This window comes from Clarias gariepinus, chromosome 17 (assembly GCF_024256425.1).
Source record: "Clarias gariepinus isolate MV-2021 ecotype Netherlands chromosome 17, CGAR_prim_01v2, whole genome shotgun sequence".
Taxonomy (NCBI): Eukaryota; Metazoa; Chordata; class Actinopteri; order Siluriformes; family Clariidae; genus Clarias; species Clarias gariepinus.
Window position 1 is genome coordinate 1,982,160 of NC_071116.1, and position 22,590 is coordinate 2,004,749.

At 37.4% G+C, this 22,590-nt stretch overlaps 2 protein-coding genes across 11 annotated transcripts in view; both read right to left on the minus strand.

The window, feature by feature from the left end:
* The window catches only part of LOC128545488 (protocadherin alpha-C2-like), a 95,994-nt gene that overhangs the window by 23,075 nt on the left and 50,329 nt on the right, over positions 1–22,590 (minus strand). Inside the window, exons 1-2 of one of the 10 annotated variants that reach the window (XM_053515801.1) lie at positions 15,376–17,829; positions 14,252–14,333 (exon numbers count right to left, since the gene is read on the minus strand). The exons of 5 other annotated variants lie outside the window; for them this stretch is intronic. In XM_053515801.1, the coding sequence (XP_053371776.1) occupies positions 14,298–14,333; positions 15,376–17,733 (2,394 nt within the window). In that variant the 5' untranslated portion in view covers positions 17,734–17,829 and the 3' untranslated portion in view covers positions 14,252–14,297. Of the gene's footprint in view, positions 1–2,666; positions 5,043–6,555; positions 8,926–14,251; positions 14,334–15,375; positions 17,830–18,974; positions 21,421–22,590 lie in introns of those variants that run through there. 4 more of the 10 variants (XM_053515800.1, XM_053515797.1, XM_053515793.1 and 1 more) reach the window with 4 other exon arrangements.
* Positions 9,371–12,303, minus strand: LOC128505537 (protocadherin alpha-2-like). The gene is made up of 3 exons (XM_053476031.1): positions 9,839–12,303; positions 9,558–9,583; positions 9,371–9,376 (listed from the first exon to the last, which is right to left on the minus strand). The coding sequence occupies exons 1-3, from the start codon at positions 12,201–12,203 to the stop codon at positions 9,371–9,373; spliced, it is 2,397 nt and encodes a 798-aa protein (XP_053332006.1). The 5' UTR covers positions 12,204–12,303.

Genomic DNA, 22,590 nt, shown 5'->3' on the forward strand with positions numbered 1-22,590 from the left:
CACAGAGTTAACATTTTTGGAAGATATCACACGTGATCTGTTGTCCAAAATAGAATAGGAAACTTCAGTGTTTTTATTTGAATCTTGGTCGCTTGCTGATAGTAAACACAAAAAATTCCCAGGCATTACATTTTCTTTAACATACACATTTATTTTCGCCATGCTAAAACTCGGAGCATTGTCATTCAGGTCTGAAATTTAAATGTGAAACACAGCTGCGTTAGAAAGCGGTGGAATGCTCGCTAGAATGGTTATCGTTGTATTAAGAAATGGATTCCCTGCCTCGATTCTTAGCTCATGCAAAGTTTTATTTTCAAAATAAACCAGTCCTGTTAATTATAATTTTTCTAGTATGGGAATTAATTGAAAAAATATATCCAGGGTCTTTTTCTGCCCATGATAAAAATATATTTGATTTCCCCATTGGGTCCATCATCTATGTCATTAGCATTTACTTTTAGTAGTGTAGTTCCTGGTGGTGCATTCTCGATCACACATACTTTGTACATGGGACTGCTAATTACATGGACATTGTTGTTTATGTCTAAAACATTGACTATAATGCAGTAATCCAGACCTGGGCAGTTTCCTTCCATCAAACGCTGTCAAAACAAGTCTGATTATAGGTTTCTTTGTCTCTATCGAAAGCTTTCCGAATGATAAGCTCAGCAAACATGAGGTGTTTTGCTCCACTGTTTACATCTAGTGAAAATTGTTCACTTGGATACAGTTTATAGTTTTTTACTGACAAAGAATATTTTATATATATATATATATATATATATATATATATATATATATATATATATATATATATATATATATAAAATGTATTGAAAAGTATTTACAGTATATATCTGAGTAGACATGCTATACCCTACTGTACTATACTATACTATACTATACCATACTATACAACACAATCCCCAAAGCTGGGTAAAGTCCCAGAGTGTTGACATAACACTGCAAAGTGCCAACACTGCATGCTTTAAAAAGCTCTAGTAACTCAAAAAATGTTTAGTTGGACTTTTGGCCGTCCCATCGAGGGGTCCCAGCAGCAGAGCATACTGTACACGCACACTTTGGCACAGGTTTTAAGCTGAATGCCCTTCTAATTTTATCCGGTACTTGACTGCATTTTTTAGAACCATACACAACATATTAAACTATTCTATATTAAACCATTCAAAGAAGTTATACTGTGGTTTATGCTATACCAATCCATGCTATGTTATATGATAATACATTGTATTTGATTGTATCCTTAAACTATACAATACAATTTTATAACACATCAAACTGTATATTCTTGTACTTTTGCTAAATTATATTCTAACCTACTGTATTTATAAATAAAAAATGCAACAAAATCTAATACAGGTTGCAAGAGCCTCCCATGTTGAGCCACTGTATGCTATATAATACTGTATTGCACTATACCATAAGTATGGTATGGTATGACTACCATTTTGTCCAATGAATATAAACAATTAAGTTAAACATAACACTAAAATCAAAATCAATATTTTAATTTCTTCATTCAAATGCTTCACTTCTACATAATATGCATGTGCGTCAAAGATAAAAGATTAATCAAAGATTAATCAAAGATAAATAAAAAAAACCTGAAATCTCAGAAGTAGTCTATTTGTGAAAAGTGCATTATATTCCAAGTCTTGTAATATTTTTGGAACCTTTATGCTTTTAAGCAAGTCACTTTCACGTAAGCAGGCTTGAAATCAAGGATGATGTTCTGATTTCAGTTTGAGGATCCAGAGTTCGGATAGAGCAGTGCTGAAGATACTCCAGAAAGTTAGGGACCTTGCTTATAAACCCAAAATTGTCTTGCAGCCAGTTGCCTTTACTTTTTAAGTTTACTTCTTATTTTTTCACAATACCATACTATGCTACATTTCAGTCTGGACTGAACATCTATGTTGATACAGCAGAGTCAATGATACAGGCTACATATAATTTTCCTGTGTTACTAATAAACCAAAAATAATGACCATACCTGCGATGTGTAAAAAGATTTATAGGATGTGAAAAATATCCTTCCACAATTAATATGCTACCACAATTGATCACCAGTGACACAACTTCCTTGTTTTATATAGAACTTCTACTTAAATTAACAGTGACGTTGACGTTCAAGTCATTTGGCAAAGACCCTAATCCAGATGTACAGGAATGCTATGTAGAGAAATCTTATTAACTAAGACTGTTGTCAGTCGAAAAAACACATTGGGGATCTAGAATAACCTTACATAACCCCTGCAAGTCCTTTGATTGGTTTGCTTACATTCTGTGTATCCTAACTATTAATCCTTACACTACAAGTGAACTATAAGTTTGCCAGATAGAAGCTATAGCATGCATAAAGTGGTTCAACATACAGTATATCCTTACTAAAAACATATGCAGCATATTCCTAATTGAAAATATCTGAAACAAAGCAAACATCATGCTTTGTTTCATGTTAAAGGTGTAAGGGGTAGTAAAATACAACATTACTTCAATGAATATTTTCATTGAGCTCCTTTGTCACTTAATGCTATTTATGCTGTCATAGAAAATGATTTATGACTTATGAATTATTATCTTCAGCCCCCTGCACCTTTAACATAATTAAATGACCATGCAGAGCATTTTTTTAATACCCTTACCTTCCCAGTGCTAGGAAGAGTTTGTGTCTTGTTTAAAGTATCTCCTCCATTAATGCTGATTAGCTCTGCATCTGCAGGAGGAAACGGCGAGGGGAAAACCACTACGTCACTCTTCAGTGTGTCTGAGCTAAAACACACATCATACTGCTGAGTGGATTTAGAGTAAGACCAGCTTCCGTCAGGGTGTGTAGTGACCACTGGAAGGCTGGACCTGCTGTAACTGCTGTCTGTCCCGTAGCATTTAGCTGCTGTTAAAGCGATGAGGCTTAATAAAAAGATCACCGACACTGAGACAATAGCGATGAGCAGATAGAGATTCAGATTAGAAAAATTATCCTCCTTTACTGGCACTTGTCTAAGTGCAGGCTGCAGGTTGTCCAGATTCTCCACAACCACAACCTCAATACTCATAGTTGTGGAGAATGAAGGTTCTCCATGATCAGACACTGTTATCAGAAGCGGATGCGTTTTTAAGTCATTGTCACTCATTCGTCTTTTAGTCCTTATTTCTCCTGTGCTGGTTCCAATTCGAAAGAGGTTCGTTCCCTTTGGTTCAGTTATATGATAAGATAATAGAGCATTATAACCTGAATCAGCGTCTACAGCCCTGACTTTAGCCACAAAATAGCCCGCTTCAGCAGAGTAGGGAATGTTCTCAGTGTTTACAGGCTCAGAGTAAGGAGGTAAAAAAACAGGACTGTTGTCATTTTTGTCCAGAATAAAAACATTTACAGTGAGGGTACTACTTAATGAGGGGACACCAGAGTCTGTGGCTTGAACTGTAAACTGAATATGTTTTGTTTCTTCATAATTAAAAGACTGCAGGCTGTACAGTTCACCAGTGTGTGAGTTTATGTTCATGATTGTTGATATGGACACACCCGCACTATCTTCATTTACGAAAGAGTAAGAAATGAGTGCGTTTTCCTTTTCATCTCGATCATGCGCTGTCAGGACAGATAATAAACCTCCAGTCGGACCATTCTCATGCACTTTAATGTTAACTGTCGGTGCTGGAAATAACGGTGGATTGTCATTCACATCCGAAACGTGAATATGCAAAACAGCAGTGCTGGACAACGGCGGCGTGCCTTCATCATTAGCAAGAATCGTGATGTTATATTGGGATGTTTCTTCTCTGTCCAGTGGCTCACTAACTACAACCGAATACGAGTTTTTATATGACGACTGGAGTTTGAAAGAGCTCGTTCCGGTTATTTTACAATCTACTTTCCCATTCACCCCTCCGTCTTTATCTGCAGCTGTAATTAATGCAAAGCCTGTGCCAGGTTTAATGTCCTCGGGCACCGAGCTCATGAGCAGAGTAACTGAAATCTCAGGTGCATTGTCATTCACGTCCACAACTTCAATTAACACCTTACAATTTGTATGTCTTGGCGAGAAGCTTTTGTCTTGGGCTTGGACTCTCAACTCGATCGCGGGATTTTCTTCATAGTCAATATTTCCTCGTACTGTAATTTCGCCCGAACTCGGATTTATATGAAATAAATTTACTAACGAGTTTCTGTCACGACCTAAAAAAGAATACATGACGTCAGCGTTAACCCCTTCATCAGCATCAGTAGCGGAGACAGTTAAGATTTTGCTTCCTACTGGTGCATTCTCGTGAACTTTTACCTTATAGAGAGGTTTACTAAACACTGGGTTGTTGTCGTTAATGTCCAACACATGAACTATTATCTCTGACGTTCCAGTTCTGGGTGGTTTCCCGCCATCCACAGCGGTCAGTGTGAGTTTAATCACGGACTGTTTTTCCCGGTCTAAAGATTTTTGCAACACAAGTTCTGCTGAAACACTTTCTCCGGTGTTCTGAGCATCCAGGGAAAAATGTTCATTCGGACTGAGCTTGTAGCTCTTCACCGTGTTCACGCCTACATCCACGTCCTCAGCTAAATGTAGAGAGAATCTGTCTCCTGAAAGGACATTTTCGGTGATATTCAACTCGAGCGTGTGAAGTGGGAAAACCGGCGAGTTGTCGTTAATGTCTATAATATTCACCTCAATGCGGTAGAGGGTCAAAGGGTTTTGCGCCATCGCTTCGATATTTAACGAACATTTCTGCTTACCCTCACACAACTCCTCTCTGTCGAGTCTATCGTTAACAATCAACGCACCGGTTTTGAGATTCACGTCAAAATACCTCTTATTAGGTCCAGACACGACCTGAAACATGCGCGACTGCAGTTCAGTAACGTCCACGTTGAGGTCCTTGGCTATATTCCCAACCACGGTTCCCCTCTTCACCTCCTCCGAGACGGAGTAGGAAATCTGACCGCGAGACAAACCCGATAAACAGAACAGCACCAAGGGCAGCGCCCTGATCCAGGAATACGATCCACTGACTGTAAAAATCATCGCTCCCGTGCGTGTGTTTATTCCTCAAAAGATTTAGATATGGAACGCCATGAATTTATATCAGACGCTCCGGCTACTGCTTAGCATCAGGCTATAAAAATTCGTCTGAGTCGAACCCACCTTTCGATTTCACTATTCAGAGGGAGGGAGGGATGGAATGAATGATAATGAGCTACAGATTTTCATTTCACGGTCAACAGTGACATCGCGTGTGTGTACACTGCCACTAGCCTTAAACATCAATATCAATACATAACTTATCATGCTTTATCTTAAAAAATAAAAAATAAAAATAAAACTGAAGCAATCACTTTCCAGTGGGATTGTGTTTGGATTTTTTTTTCCTTACCTGGTTGAGATTATTTATTTGTTTGTTTGTTTGTTAATCCACACAGTGAAGCGTTTCAAACCAATCGAGTGCTAAAAGCTAAAATGAATTATTATTATTATTATTATTATTATTATTATTGCTGTTGTTGTTGAAGGTTTTTTTTGTAAAGATGCCAGTTTTACATATGTATATTATTATATTTGTTTTTGCTGTTGGTGCTCTCATGATCGTGGAGGTGCAGCAATAATCAAAGTAGTGGTGCTAGTAATAGTAGTAGCAGTAGTCCCCTAATATTTGTAACCAGTGCCAAGACTCTCTCTATGCCAATCCATCACAGGGCAGAGACACATACACATACACATACACACACTCACATGCACAAATCAAACACTATGGCCAATATGCCTAATCGGCATGTCTTAGGACTGTGGTAGGAAACTGGAACACCCGGAGGAAACCAAACAAGCATAGGGAGAACATGCAAACTCTATGCACACAGACCAGAGGCAGGAATTGAACCCGAAAACACCGAGATGCTAATCATTACGCCACTTTGCCACCAGTATGCCAACAGTAAAATGATAATTCATTATGTACTGACAACACCACCTGACACTTGACGTTTAGTATGAAAAATTTTATTGTACTAAGATATCACAACCATATTTAATAAACACTAAACAAAAATATTTCACATAGTGCAACTAACCTCTATGCAAATTTTCCAAACTTTATTAAAATGCCATGAATGTAAATGCAAACAACATGTTTCCACCATCATGTCAAATAAAGCAAATGTAATTTATGCGTGCATCTGAACACAGGCTTATAAAAAAACAGTACAGAAAGCACCTACATCACCAATATATTTATGATGTTTTGTGATACATGATGCCATTTCTGTGCAAGACAAATCAGCCGTCAGCCATTATGAAATAAGCCAATAGCTTAACCATCAAAAAATCTGAACTACCACATCACAACACCAGATCCAACCACAAAAAAACATAAGAATACATAGGGTAGGCAAAGACGCTTAAAATCCTGAACTCTTGCAAGCACATATTGTCAATTCTTGTTTCCCTCCACAGTGTATAAAACAAGGTTTTTTGAAAATAAATTCTTATTAAAAATCAGATTGAGCACATCAAGGCAAAGTTCAAAGGCAAACAGGAAGCTTACCTTTGTAATACTTGGAAGAGTTTGTGTTCTGTTAAAAGTGTCTCCTCCATTAATGCTGATCAGCTCTGCATCAGCAGGTGGAAATGGTGCAGGGAAAACAACTACATCACTCTTCAGTGTGTCTGAGCTAAAACACACATCGTACTGTTGAGTAGATTTAGAGTAAGACCAGCTCCCATCAGGGTGTGTAGTAACCACAGGAGCACCGGACCTGCTGAAACTGTCATCTGTCCCGTAGCATTTAGCTGCTATTAAAGTTATGAGGCTCACTAAAAAGATCACTGACACTGAGATAATTGCGATGAGCAGATAGAGATTCAGATGAGAAAAATTATCCTCCTTTACTGGGATTCGTCTTAAAGATCTCTCCATATCATCAGTTCTTTCAGTTACAACAATATCTATAGATAGTGATGTTGAGAGTGATGGTTCTCCATGGTCAGATACTATTATTTTAAGCGGGTGAGTTTTTAAGTCATTATCACTCATTGGTCTTTTAGTCCTTATTTCTCCTGTGCTGCTTCCAATTCTGAAAAGATTATTTTCTTTGGGTTCTGTTATGTGATAGGATAATAGTGCATTATAACCAGAATCGGAGTCTATAGCTCTAATTTTTGCCACAAAATACCCAGCTTCAGTAGTGAATGGAATAGTCTCAGTGTTTACTGATCCAGATTCAGAATATGGAGGTAAAATAACAGGATTGTTATCATTCTCATCAAGGATAAAAACATTTACAGTTGCATTGCAGCTTAGAGGTGGACTTCCAGAGTCAGTGGCTTGAGCGTAAAATTGAAATCGTTTCATTGTCTCATAGTTAAATGTTTGCATTGTTACTATTTCACCATTTAAAGAATTTATGTGAAACATTGTTGATAAAGGAATGCCATCATTGCTATTCTCTAACAGTGAGTATGAAAGTTCAGCATTTAATCCCAGATCTGGATCATTTGCCACTACCTTGGCAATGTGACTACCAGTTTGACTGTTTTCCCTTATATAAGCATTGATGATGGGCTTTGAAAACTGTGGTGCATTATCATTAACATCAAAGATCTGAACAGTGAATACACTGCTGCTGGAAAGTGGAGGAGTGCCTTTATCTCTAGCCAAAATAGTGATACTATACTGAGAAATACTCTCTCTGTCCAGTGGCCCATCAACTACTAGTGAGTAATGGTTGGTATATGAAGACTCCAATTTGAAAGGTAACAAACCTTTAATAGAAGAATGCACAAGGCCATTCTTTCCTCCATCTTTATCAGAGACAGTGACTAAAGCAACAGCAGCTCCAGGTTTTGTGTCCTCTTTTACACTCTCTAGCAGTGGAGTTATTAGAATTTCTGGAGCATTGTCGTTCTCATCCAGAATTTCCACCAAAAGTTTGCATTGTGCACTTTTAGGAGGACTTCCTTTGTCTCTTGCTTGAACTCTTAATTCAATAGCAGATGTTTCTTCATAATCAATTTGTCCTTTAACTACAATATCTCCAGTCTCAGGAATGATTGTGAATAAACCATCTGCCTTTATATTTCCACGGCCAATAAACGAATAAACAATTTCACTGTTGGTGCCGTCATCTAGGTCAGTAGCAGTAACACACATTAGTCTAGTGCCTTCTGAGGTATTTTCCTTAATGCTAACTTTGTAAAGAGACTTACTAAATACAGGCTTATTATCGTTTACATCCATTACATTGATAGTAATATGCAATTCCCCTGAATTTGGGGGTTTCCCTCCATCCCCAGCAGTCAGATGTAAACTGATTGTGGATTGTTTCTCTCTGTCTAAAGCCTTTTGTAAAACTAGCTCAGCAGACAGACTTTCCTCCCCACCCTGCACATCGACGGAGAAATATTCATTGGTACTTAATTTGTAGTATTTTAACCCATTACTCCCAACATCAGCATCCTCGGCCACAGGGAGATGAAATCTTTCACCGGGAGCTGCATCTTCAGCTATATTAAGAGTTAAAGTGCTATCCTGAAATTTCGGAGCATTATCGTTAATATCCAAAATGTTTATTTCAATCCGATGAAGGCTATGAGGGTTTTGAGCAAGGGCCTCCACGTTTAAAAAGCATCTTTGACTGCGCTCACAAAATTCATCACGGTCAATCCTGTCGTTCACAAACAACGCCCCGGTTTTCAAATTTACATCGAAATACTTCTTGGAGATGGATCCATATACTATTTGAAACATACGCGACTCGAGTTCATGAACATTGATCTTCAGGTCTTTGGCAATGTTTCCAATAACCGTTCCCTTATTCACCTCCTCCGTGACCGAATAGACAATCTGACCGAGTGATGCTTTCCATAAACACAGGCAAAGCAAGATCCAGGAGTTTAAATATCCCGAGATAAACATGTCCGCAGCTCGAGCATGAAACAGAAGACAAATTCACAATAAGCGCTGTGTAATATCCGAATTCGATCAGAGACGGACAACATCGCACGATAGGCTATTGCTAGTAAACATTTCTCTCTCTCTCTCTCTCTCTCTCTCATATGAACAAACACACTGTCTGTTACAACGTCAGTATAAAAGGAGGAGCCACTTATATAAAGAGGGAAGCCTTCAATGCTACGGTCTGTAGCGACCTCGTGTGATGAAGCTCTGTTAACTAGAAAGTGTAATAGTTGTACGATTTATTATGATTATTATTATTATAATCATAATAATCATAATAGCTCCACAAAACATTTACATTTACAACAAACGCTTTACACACGGCGGGAAACGCTGACACGATCCATGCTGCTCAATATTGTTTTATTTTTATTTTTATGTGCATACCCATCCTGAAATATCACTAGCTCTATAAAAATTATAGTATAATATTTAGAGTACAAATAGGAAAAATAAAGGATAATAAATAAATAAATAAATAAATAAATATTATATATATATATATATATATATATATATATATATATATATATATATATATATATATAAAATATTTATATTTATATATATAAAAGATTAAGTAGAATAACCTTCAACAAATAATTTAGAATAATAACAATAAAACCTACAAAATAATTATATAAGCTCTAAGTGAATTAAATTCCAATGTAGTAATGAATTTTAAAGTTCATAAATAAAATGCAGTCAATAAATAAGATTTTTTTAAACATGCTCCAAAGTTAGGAAGAAAATGGAAATGCAAGTGGATCTAAGGCATCCGCCTAACTCTGCGGCATAGAGTGTGGCTACAATACCAAGTGGAAATATTTTACTTACTCGCAGAGAGATTTACCTTAACAGTAAATTCAACATCGTCTTACCTTCCCTGTGCTGGGAAGAGTCTGAGTTCGAGTAAAAGTGTCTCCTTCATTAATGCTGATCAGCTCTGCATCTGCAGGTGGAAATGGCGAGGGAAAAACCACTACGTCACTCTTCAGTGTGTCTGAGCTAAAACACACATCATACTGCTGAGTGGATTTAGAGTAAGACCAGCTTCCGTCAGGGTGTGTAGTGACCACTGGAACGCTGGACCTGCTGAAACCGCCCTCTGTCCCGTAGCATTTTGCTGCTATTAAAGCGATGAGGCTTAATAAAAAGATCACTGACACTGAGACAATAGCGATGAGTAAATAGAGATTCAGATTAGAAGAATTATCCTCCTTTACTGGCACTTGTCTTAGTGAAGGCTGCAGGTTGTCCAGATTTTCCACAACTACAACTTCAATACTCATTGTTGTTGACAGTGAAGGTTCTCCATTATCCGAGACAGTGATGATAAGAGGGTGAGTTTTTAAGTCACTATCACTCATTCGTCTTTTAGTCCTTATTTCTCCTGTACTGGTTCCGATTCGGAAGAGATTCGTTCCCTTTGGTTCAGTTATATGATAAGATAATAGAGCATTATAACCTGAATCAGCGTCTACAGCTCTGACTTTAGCCACAAAATAGCCCGCTTCAGCAGAGTAGGGAATGTTCTCAGTGTTTACTGATCCAGGTTCGGAGTAAGGAGGAAGAAAAACTGGACTGTTGTCATTCTCATCCAGGATAAAAACATTTATAGTTGCGTTACTACTTAGTGGAGGGACACCAGAATCAGTGGCTTGAACTTTGAACGGAAGTCGTTTTGTGTTTTCGTAATCGAAAGACTTCAGACTGTACAGTTCACCAGTGTGTGAGTTAATGTTCATCAGATTTGACACTCTGCTGCTCTCTGTATCAATTAATGAATATGAAACAAGTGCATTCTCACCGATATCTAAGTCACGTGACGTTAGTGATGCCAACAGGCCTCCAACTGGACTATTCTCTTTCAGGCTAATGTTTATCACCGCTGCAGGAAATAGAGGCGCGTTATCATTCACATCAGAGACATGTACTGTTATAACATGACTGCCCGAGAGGGAAGGAGTTCCTTCATCATTAGCTAGAACTGTAATATTATATTGTGAGACCTGCTCTCTGTCCAGAGGTTCATTTAAAAGAAGAGAATAATAGTTCTTGTATGATGATTGTAATTTAAAAGGACTCGGTGCCGAAATTTTACAATCAACTTTGCCATTCTTTCCACTGTCTTTATCTGATACAGTGATTAATGCAACATCTGTACCAGGTTTGATGTCCTCGCTTACGGAGCTCATGAGCAGAGTCACTGATATCTCTGGTGCATTGTCATTCACATCCACTACTTCAATTAACACTTTACATGTAGATTTTCGTGATGAATGTCCTTTGTCCTGAGCCTGAATTATGAGTTCCAATGCAGGATGTTCTTCAAAATCAAGATTACCTTTCAATGTAATATCTCCAGAAACAGAATTTATGAAGAATAAATCTCCGTCATCACTTACGATAGAGTATGACACTTCACTGTTAACCCCCTCGTCTGCATCTGATGCGGAAACGGAAAGGATTTTAGTTCCTACAGAGACATTTTCATCAACCTTGACTTTGTAAAGAGGTTTCATAAAAATGGGACTGTTGTCATTTATATCCAGCACATTTATAACTATCTGCATTGTTCCGGATTTGGGAGGAGTCCCGCCGTCTACAGCAGTCAGTACGAGCCTGATCACCGATTCTTTCTCCCGGTCTAAAGATTTCTGAAGCACGAGCTCAGCCGAAACCTTCTGTTGTGCAGCGCTTTGTACATCCAATGAGAAATTCTCATTTGAGTTAATTTTATAGTTTTTTACTGAATTAACACCAATGTCCATGTCACGTGCGGTTTTTAAGGGAACACGGTCTCCCTGTAGCACATTCTCACTAATTTCCAAAACAAATGTTTGATCTGGAAACACTGGAGAGTTATCATTAATGTCTAGTATATTAATTTCGAGACGGTAGAGCTTGTGAGGATTGTGGATCATCGCTTCAACATTCAAAACGCATTTCTGTTTGCTTTCACACAGCTCCTCTCGGTCTATTCTGTCATTAACTAATAAAAGCCCGCTTTTCCGATTTACCTCGAAATATTTGCTGTTAGATCCAGTCACAAGCTGAAACATGCGCGACTCCAGTTCCTGTACATTAAGATTAAGATCCTTCGCTAGATTTCCAACAACGGTTCCCTTCTTGGCCTCCTCTGAAACGGAGTACGAAATCTGAGCGGAGCACAAATCCCATAAACAGAGCAGCAGCAGAGCCTTCATCCAGGCAGCGCGAGCACTGTTAGCCATCACGTTCTTCTATTGGATAATACTAGCCTAATAATAAACAAGTCGAAATAATTATTTCATTAAATGTATATTATAAAAAAGAGAAAGACGCGATGCTTGCTGATTTTAGAATTATGTGACGCACTGTCCTCCCCCTTTGCCTTAGGTGGCGTATTAATAATGTTGTAATAACTCCATCTCACGGTCTAGAGCGACATCTTGTGTGAAAATACAACATCACACTTCAGCGGCTAATTGGTTTGAAGAAGTCTGTTTTTCCTTTATGTACTTAAGTCTTAACAAAATGAGTTGTGTGTAAGCAAGCTGGCGATTTTAAACTATGAGCTACACAAATATAGCCCTGTATATAATAAACGTGGCTGTTATGTTGAAGCAATATGTGAACAGCTATCACCAGTGGTGCATCAAATTAGTGGGAAAGAGGTGGGTTTCAGGTTTTTTTTTTTCGATACTAACGTTTTTCGTGGACAATAGACATAACATTCAATTATTATATATACCATACGTTTTTCTTATCATCTTTTAACTCCATAAAATTTTTGCGTCTAAACAACCCCCAGGCATCAACACTGAAAGTCTAATAGGCAGGTAAATGGGGATCAATGTGTTACAACATTTTTTCCCACGAACAGATTAATACCTCCCAAAGGCGTCTGCTTTACGTTCAAAACTAGTTCGAACGACGTTTATTACGTGACCTAAAAATAAACTACTTTTTAAAATATAATTTATTGGACAATCACAAATATTACCGTTAGCATTATACAGTATACTTTTATATAATTTTACATTTTTTTCTTCTACTTCTTCTTTTTCTTATTATTTATTCAAATAGGCTAATAAAACATTCTCTGTACTCGCAGACTGCTTGCACTTACTGTAAATAGTCCAGCCCTGTCATTTTCTTCTTAATAAATTCGGGGCATGCTAAATATGCCAGAAGTCCAATCTGCCTGCCAACATTGAAAATAAGGGTACATGACATTAATGGTGAAAAAGAGGAACAAAAAATTGTTCATCTTTGTTCGGCAACAGGTTTGCTCAGCAACAGGCATTCCCCTATATACTATTTACTGACGTGAAAAGTGTCGCTGTCCAGAATTGTTGTGCTGAATTCAATTTCTCCAAAAATGGACAAAACCCAAATTTCGTTCTTTATCTGCCTATATTAATTTAAAAATAAACAGCTAAATGAAAATTTCATTTTAACATATCACGTTAAATGATTTCTTAAATAAATCTTGTGTGGCCAAAATAAACACGTAGCTAAGAAGTGCCATAATGAACCAGACAACTGACTTTTCACTGTGAAACCTAAAAGTGACTCAAATATCCAAAGATACCAAAAGAACTTAAAAAAATATATATTTAAAGTGCTTCAGGAATCCGTTTACATAAATAAACATGTCGCTAAGGAACAATACAACTTTTCAATAATTGAAGGTACAATTAATTACTCTACCAAGCATAATTTATTTACCTGTTCATCTTATAACATGCTGAGTGAATAAATGCGCAATTTGAAAGCACTATCATATACATGATATGTTCATTTAAGTCATTGTCTCGTACATTACAAAATTCCACAATTAATTTAAAGATGGCAAAAAAGTGTGAAAACTTATCTTTAACAAAGTGGACACCCAATTTTACCTTCAACATGAAAAAAGTTGAAGCCTCCCTATTTTTCCCAAGGCTTGTGTAACTTTGTTTTGCATTTCTTATATTAGGCAGAGGATGACTTCTGCCAAAATTGCCACACAATTGACAAACAATGAGAGGAGCATGCAGAAAGAAAGAAAAATAATAGGAAGTAGAAGACATAACATAAAATGAAGAGAACTGAGAGACAGAGAGAGAGAGAGAGAGAGAGAGAGAGAGAGAGAGAGAGATGTATTTATGGAAGGAAAAGTTAATTCTGATTCAGGACCCTGCACTGTTTTTCATTACAATTTCATCATGTGTACCAACAAGCATAAAATAGAAATAGAAATGCAATTTCAAAGTTGATCTGTCTTCTAAGATCTCTGTGTTGATTTTTTTTTTTTCAGAATTTATGGAAAAGATGACTGGGGGAGTTCTGGCACTTCCATCTCATGCAGGAGAGTCATACAAACGTGATGTGGAAATCTGTAACATAAGTGAGGTCAATGTTTGGCATGAAATTCCATAAATTATCACATTTATTCTGTGAATTTGTTTTGGGAATCAGTCAGTGGCACGGAACTTGCCTACATTTTGTTTAATACTTTGATGTACAAGTAGTATTCAACACAAACTAACAGAACACTCTTTAGAGAGCAAAACTACCTTTTTATATAATCCCCTGTACTCCACACTACACTAAGGCACTTTCCTGTGCTTGTTCTGCATATAAAACTCTTTGAGGTTGTCATAACAAAAGCAATAAGCATTATCTTGAAGATATACAGCACTTCCTTTTCAATCTTAAGTATGCCAAACCCATAAACGACACATTACTATTCTTACAGACGTTGGTAAGAATTCAAAAGAGATACATTGAGCTCCCCACATTTTTACTGCCCTTTATAAAAAGTCACTTCTAAAGGTCCAACTAGCTCCCTGTTACTGTTTGTTTTGTGGCAATATTGAGAATTTTTTTTTAAATAAAATGAGCCAATCGCATGTGTGGTTTGATGGGGTTTTATGGTACTGAGTCTCACAAATGGGCATAAAACACAATTTATTATTAATATGACATTGGTTTTTTTGTATATGTAAATTTTTTAAGTAATAAAAAGAAACAAATCACTGAAAAAGTGTTTGTGAATTATATTTGCTTATGTGTTATCCTTTTGGATTAGTGGTTGTAATATAGTGGTAGTTAAAGAAGTCACAATAATAGGTTTCAAAGTATTCAAGATAAGCTAAAGATCCTTGTGGAACGTCAGATGGAAGAGAAACAGTGTTTTGAAACATCCAACATAGTTTCAGACCAGGACGAAAAAAGGATCCACAAGGACCTGATAAACTACCTCAAGTTCCTCAGAGAAGTAATGTGTAAAAGAAGAAAAAATTCAGTTCAACTAGATCTGCAACTGGAAACATGTGTAATTTAAAGCCAAATAAGATTTGATGACACACAACACGGACACGAAGAAATTGAAAATGCTCACTAATTTAAAACAGACTAATTAAAGTATGGTCTTACCTTCCCAGTGGTGGGAAGAGTCTGAGTTCGAGTAAAAGTGTCTCCTTCATTAATGCTGATCAGCTCTGCGTCTGCAGGTGGAAACGGCGAGGGAAAAACCACTACGTCACTCTTTAGTGTGTCTGAGCTAAAACACACATCATACTGCTGAGTGGATTTAGAGTAAGACCAGCTTCCATCAGGGTGTGTAGTGACCACTGGAACGCTGGACCTGCTGAAACCACCGTCTGATCCGTAGCATTTAGCTGCTATTAAAGCGATGAGGCTCAGTAAAAAGATCACTGACACTGAGACAATAGCGATGAGCAGATAGAGATTCAGATCAGAAAAATTATCCTCCTTTACTGGCACTTGTCTTAGTGAAGGCTGCAGGTTGTCCAGATTTTCCACAACAACAACTTCAATACTCATTGTTGTTGACAGTGAAGGTTCTCCATTATCAGAGACAGTGATGATAAGAGGGTGAGTTTTTAAGTCATTGTCACTCATTCGTCTTTTAGTCCTTATTTCTCCTGTACTGGTTCCGATTCGGAAGAGATTCGTTCCCTTTGGTTCGGTTATGTGATAAGATAATAGAGCATTATAACCTGAATCAGCGTCTACAGCTCTGACTTTAGCTACAAAATAGCCCGCTTCAGCAGAGTAGGGAATGTTCTCAGTGTTTACTGATCCAAGTTCAGAGTAAGGAGGAAGAAAAATTGGACTGTTGTCATTCTCATCCAGGATAAAAATGTTTACGGTCACGTTACTATTTAGTGGAGGGACACCAGAGTCAGATGCCTGAACTTTAAACTGAAATCGTTTTGTTTCTTCGTAATCAAATGTCTTCTGACTGTACAGTTCACCAGTGTGTGAGTTAATGTTCATCATATTTGACACTCTGCTGCTCTCTGTATCAATAAATGAATATGAAACAAGTGCATTCTCCCCGATGTCTAAGTCTTGTGCCGTTAGAGATGCTAACAGACCTCCAACTGGACTATTCTCTTTCAACCTAATGTTTATCACCGCTGCAGGAAATAAAGGTGCGTTATCATTTACATCAGAGATATGAACTGTTATAACACTACTGCTCGAGAGGGAAGGAGTTCCTTCATCATTAGCTAGAATTGTAGCATTATATTGTGAGACCTGCTCTCTGTCTAAAGCTTCATTCACAACAAGAGCGTAAGAGTTTTTATATGATAACTGTAATTTAAAAGGACTCGGTGCCAAAATTTTACAATCTACTTTGCCATTTATTCCACTGTCTTTATCTGATACAGTGATTAATGCAACATCTGTGCCAGGTTTGATGTCCTCGTTTACAGAGCTCATGAGCAGAGTCACTGATATCTCTGGTGCATTGTCATTCACATCCACTACTTCAATTAACACTTTACATCTGGACCTTCTTGAAGGTTGTCCTTTATCCTGAGCCTGAATTCTGAGTTCAACCGCAGAATATTTCTCATAGTCAATAGTAGCTTTAACAGTAATGTCTCCGGAAAGATAATTGATGGAGAATAAGTTTAATGCTGAGATTTCCTCTTCAGACACAATAGAGTAGGACACTTCACTGTTGGCTCCCTCGTCTGCATCTGATGCGGAAACTGTAAGGATTTTTGTTCCTACAGATGTGTTCTCATTGACTTTGACTTTATACAGAGATTTAATGAACACTGGGTTGTTGTCATTTATATCTTGCACATTTATAACTATCTGCATTGTTCCGGATCTGGGAGGAGTCCCGCCGTCTATAGCAGTCAGCACGAGTTTGATCATTGATTCTCTCTCCCTGTCTAAAGGTTTCTGAAGCACGAGCTCTACTGAATCACTCTGTATGTCCAGTGAAAAATACTCATTCGTGTTTATTTTGTACGTTTTCAGTGAATTAACACCGATGTCCATGTCACGCGCCATCGTTAGAGGAAACCGATCTCCCGGAAGAACATTTTCACTAATATCCAAATCAACTGATTGACGTGGAAACACTGGAGAGTTATCATTAATGTCTAGTATATTAATTTCGACACGGTAGAGCTTGTGAGGATTGTGGATCATCGCTTCAACATTCAAAACGCATTTCTGTTTGCTTTCACACAGCTCCTCTCGGTCTATTCTGTCATTAACTAATAAAAGCCCGCTTTTCCGATTTACCTCGAAATACTTGGTGTTAGATCCAGTCACAAGCTGAAACATGCGCGACTCAAGTTCCTGTACATTAAGATTAAGATCCTTCGCTAGATTTCCAACAACGGTTCCCTTCTTGGCCTCCTCTGAAACAGAGTACGAAATCTGAGCGAAACACAAATCCCATAAACAGAGCAGCAGCAGAGCCTTCATCCAGGCAGCGCGAGCAGTGTCCGGTACAACCATCTCTTCGTTTTATTTTAGATTCAGAAACAAAGTCAGCGGAGTGCTTCTATTTAATTCGATGTCCACAGGAAAGATAGAAATATACGAGGACTGATAATGTCCTATGTGTGTGATGCTCTGTCCTCTTGTTCTGCGTTAGGCGGTGTATTAATAATTTGTCAATAACTCCATCTTACGGTCTATAGCGACATCTTGTGTGGAAATTCGCACCTACATTGCGTCTCAAAACTGATTTAACCTAAATTCAGTCCAATAACCGAAATACTGCGTGTAAAGATGACTAATCGTTTTAAAACTGTAAATTTAACCAGCAATAAAAGGGAGTTTTTAACTTTCGGTTATAGAGATAAAACCTTCTGGTCTCCCAAAAGTTTAATAAAACATTTATTGTTATCCAGTCCTTACAACATTTTCAATATAATTTGACCTGCCGTTACTGTAATTTAACTTCTTTTATGAACTACTATTGGATGAGAAACGTTTTGACATTTTAAAATTCATTAACTGTAGATTATGTATTTTATAAATATCCTTTTAAACAAAGAAGTTCATCATGAGCATCATTTGATGGTAATCATCACTTTTGACTTTTCCATAGGAAAGAAAACATTTAGCATATTAAAAATATGCATGTAACTGTTATATTTTCTCTTGTAAGTTTAAGGGTTAGTGAGCACTAGAATTTCTTAAGTAAAATGTAAGTCCAAATGCACTATTGTAGTAAGGTTCATTTTTTTATATATTTCCTCATACTTTTTGAATAATATCTTTTGTCACTTAGCATGGACCTAGAAATAGGCTACTATATCTAACCAGAGAAGATTATTCTCAGTAACATCGGGGCAAAATATTATACCGTTTGTAGACGTAAAACGTGTCTTTGTCCAATCACGTGATGCTGAATCAAACACCCGATTTAAACAAGAAAGGCATCTTGAAAACTGGTTTTATATTGGCGAAAAGAAGAAGAACATTGTCGGGCTGATATCCCCCGTATACAAACAGTGTGTGATCAAAAAAGTATGATGCAAGAGCTACCAAAGTGAACTAAAAAACGGATTTAAGAGCTATGGAATATTTTAAATGTGTCAACTTGCATAGTAGGAAACTACAAGATGAGAATCGGATGAGGTAGACGTGGAGTTGGTAAAGTTTGCATATTTCGAGACTACAAGTATTTTAATGACACAAGTATGAACACGAAATTACAAAAAAAAAGCCTAAATTAAGCATTGCCTTACCTTCCCTGTGCTGGGAAGAGTCTGAGTTCGAGTAAAAGTGTCTCCTTCATTAATGCTGATCAGCTCTGCGTCTGGAGGAGGAAACGGCGAGGGAAAAACCACTACGTCACTCTTCAGTGTGTCTGAGCTAAAACACACATCATACTGCTGAGCAGATTTAGAGTAAGACCAGCTTCCATCAGGGTGTGTAGTGACCACTGGAACGCTCGACCTGCTGAAACCACTGTCTGTCCCGTAGCATTTAGCTGCTATTAAAGTGATGAGGCTCAGTAAAAAGATCACTGACACTGAGATGATAGCGATGAGAAGATAAAGATTCAAATTAGAAAAATTATCCTCCTTTACTGGCACTTGTCTTAGTGAAGTCTGAAGGTTGTCCAGATTTTCCACAACCACAACATCAATACTCATAGTTGTGGACAGTGAAGGTTCTCCATTATCCGAGACAGTAATGATAAGAGGGTGAGTTTTTAAGTCATTGTCACTCATTCGTCTTTTAGTCCTTATTTCTCCTGTACTGGTTCCGATTCGAAAGAGGTTCGTTCCCTTTGATTCAGTTATATGATAAGATAATAGAGCATTATAACCTGAATCAGCATCTACAGCTCTGACTTTAGCCACAAAATAGCCCGCTTCAGCAGAGTAGGGAATGTTCTCAGTGTTTACTGATCCAGGCTCAGAATATGGAGGAAGAAAAACTGGACTGTTGTCATTCACATCCAGGACAAAAACATTAACAGTCACGTTACTACTTAGTGGTGGAACACCAGAGTCAGAGGCTTGAACTTTGAACTGAAGTCGTTTTGTTTCTTCGTAATCGAAATACTTCAGACTGTACAGTTCACCGGTGTGTGAGTTAATGTTCATCAGATTTGACACTCTGCTGCTCTCTGTATCAATAAATGAATATGAAACAAGTGCATTATCACCGATGTCTAAGTCACGTGCCGTTAGTGATGCCAACAGGCCTCCAACTGGACTATTCTCTTTCACGCTAATGTTTATCACCGCTGCAGGAAATAAAGGCGCGTTATCATTCACATCAGAGACATGAACTGTTATAACGTGACTGCTCGAGAGGGAAGGAGTTCCTTCATCATTAGCTAGAACTGTAATATTATATTGTGAGACCTGCTCTCTGTCCAGAGGTTCATTCACAACTATACTATAAGAGTTTTTATATGATAGCTGTAAGTTAAAAGGACTCGGTGCTAAGATTTTACAATCTACTTTGCCATTGTTTCCACTGTCTTTATCTGATACAGTGATTAATGCAACATCTGTGCCAGGTTTGATGTCCTCGCTTACGGAGCTCATGAGCAGAGTCACTGATATCTCTGGTGCATTGTCATTCACATCCACTACTTCAATTAACACTTTACATCGAGACTTTCTTGGAGACTGTCCTTTGTCCTGAGCCTGAACTCCCAATTCAATTGCTGGATTTTCTTCGTAATCAATCTTATCTTTGACAATAATAACACCAGAAACAGAGTCAATTGAGAAACAGTCTAACGCAGAGTTTCGAGAATCACTTACAAATGAGTATGACACTTCACCGTTATTTCCCTCGTCTGCATCTGTAGCGGAAACTGTGAGGATTTTATTACCCACCCGTGCATTCTCATGGACCTTGACTTTGTACAAAGATTTAGTGAACACTGGACTATTGTCATTTATATCCAGTACATTTATAACAATCTGCATTGTTCCGGATCTGGGAGGAGTCCCGCCATCTACAGCAGTCAGTTTGATCTTGATCATTGATTCTCTCTCTCTATCCAGAGATTTCTGAAGCACGAGCTCAACTGAATCACTCTGCATGTCTAAAGAGAAATATTCATTTGAATTTAATTTATAAGATTTTACTGAATTACTACCGATGTCCTTGTCACTCGCTGTGGTTAAGGGAAACCGATCGCCCAGGAGCATATTTTCAATTATATCTAAAACTAATATTTGATCAGAAAACACTGGAGAGTTATCATTAATGTCTAGTATATTAATTTCGACACGGTAGAGCTTGTGAGGACTGTGGATAATCGCTTCAACATTCAATACGCATTTCTGTTTGCTTTCACACAGCTCCTCTCGGTCTATTCTGTCATTAACTAATAAAAGCCCGCTTTTCCGATTTACCTCGAAATACTTGCTGTTAGATCCGGTCACAAGCTGAAACATGCGTGACTCCAGTTCCTGTACATTAAGATTAAGATCCTTCGCTAGATTTCCAACAACGGTTCCCTTCTTGGCCTCCTCTGAAACAGAGTACGAAATCTGTCCGTAACACAAATCCCATAAACAGAGCAGCAGCAGAGCCTTCATCCAGGCAGCGCGAGCACTGTCCGGTACAACCATCTCTTCCTTTTACTGAAGATTCAAAGAGAATTCGATGGAGTCTTTTTAAATTTAATAAAATGTTTGCAAGTGAAAGACAAATACCCGATGCCTACTGATGTTAGCAATGTGAAACAGTCTATGGTCCTGTTATGGGTTCGGCGGAGTATTAATAATGTGTCATTAACCCAATCTCACGGTATACAGCGCCATCATGTGTCGAAATACAATTTGACATTACGACTGAAAAGTAATGTAATTTAATGAAAGGTGTATTGAATACCTGTTTTTCGTTTGCGTACTTAAATCTTAGCGCATAATTGCATGTGAACAAACAATATAATTGTAGAAATTTTAAGCCCTTACTAACACTAACAAACGTTCGTAGATTTTAAGGATAAAAATTTATTAGAGTCCACTTGGTTTAATTTTAATGGTCACCTTTTATCATTTAAATGACTAATTTAATAATCAACAGAACGAATAAACTTCATATGATACAAGTGCAAAAAGCGAAAGGATAAAGTTAATAAATTTTGCCGTGTTAATTATTAATATCTGATTAACAGTACACCACCCCGAGTGGTGTCACAAAGTGTAAATAATCTGCAGGAAAATACTACCTATTACTTTACAAATAACTTGGGTCCTGCAGCAGTTAGGCTGTAATGATCTCAACAGAATGTCAGCATAATGGTGGTTGCCAATTCTTTTTTAACCACGCAAACAATATTGTTAGTCTTTCAAAGTTTGCACAAAAAACAATAAGTACACAAACCAAGTGAAATTTATCCAACTTTATAAGATAAAAGGCAATTTCTTCCCCTTTTATATTGACCTTTTTAGTGGGAATTCAAATATTGTATGGCAACTTTACTGATACATCAAACGTCCTAGAGAGTTCATCATGTATTGAATTGACAAAATAAGACGTTTGTGTCCTTCGTCTGTGTCATCGTCTTTAAATGCTTAGCCTTGCAGCTAAGACTACGTTTGAGAATGCCTGGATGTATTTTAAACTAACACGTTTTAAAGACTTAAAAGGAGTTTATGTCGAACAACATGGTGATGAATTCAATTTGAGAATTCTGAAGATAACCTAAAAAATACCCTTTCAATATTATTTTGTTAATTCTTTAATGTGTCGAGAATTATTTCTGTTTACGCATCTACGTTGTGAAATTAATTTTCTTTATACATACAGCTGAGTCACTGGCAGTATTCTTCAAAGAACAACGAAAGTCATACTTGTTATTAAGTTTGGGTTAAAAAAAACTTT

Coding starts and splice junctions, on each gene's coding strand:
- LOC128505537 (XM_053476031.1), bottom strand. CDS start 12,203: ATGGCTAACAGTGCTCGCGCTGCCTGGATGAAGGCTCTGCTGCTGCTC. Junction 9,584..9,838: donor CACAGGGAAGGTAAGACGAT/GTTGAATTTACT, acceptor TAGGTTTTATTG/TTATTATTCTAAATTATTTG.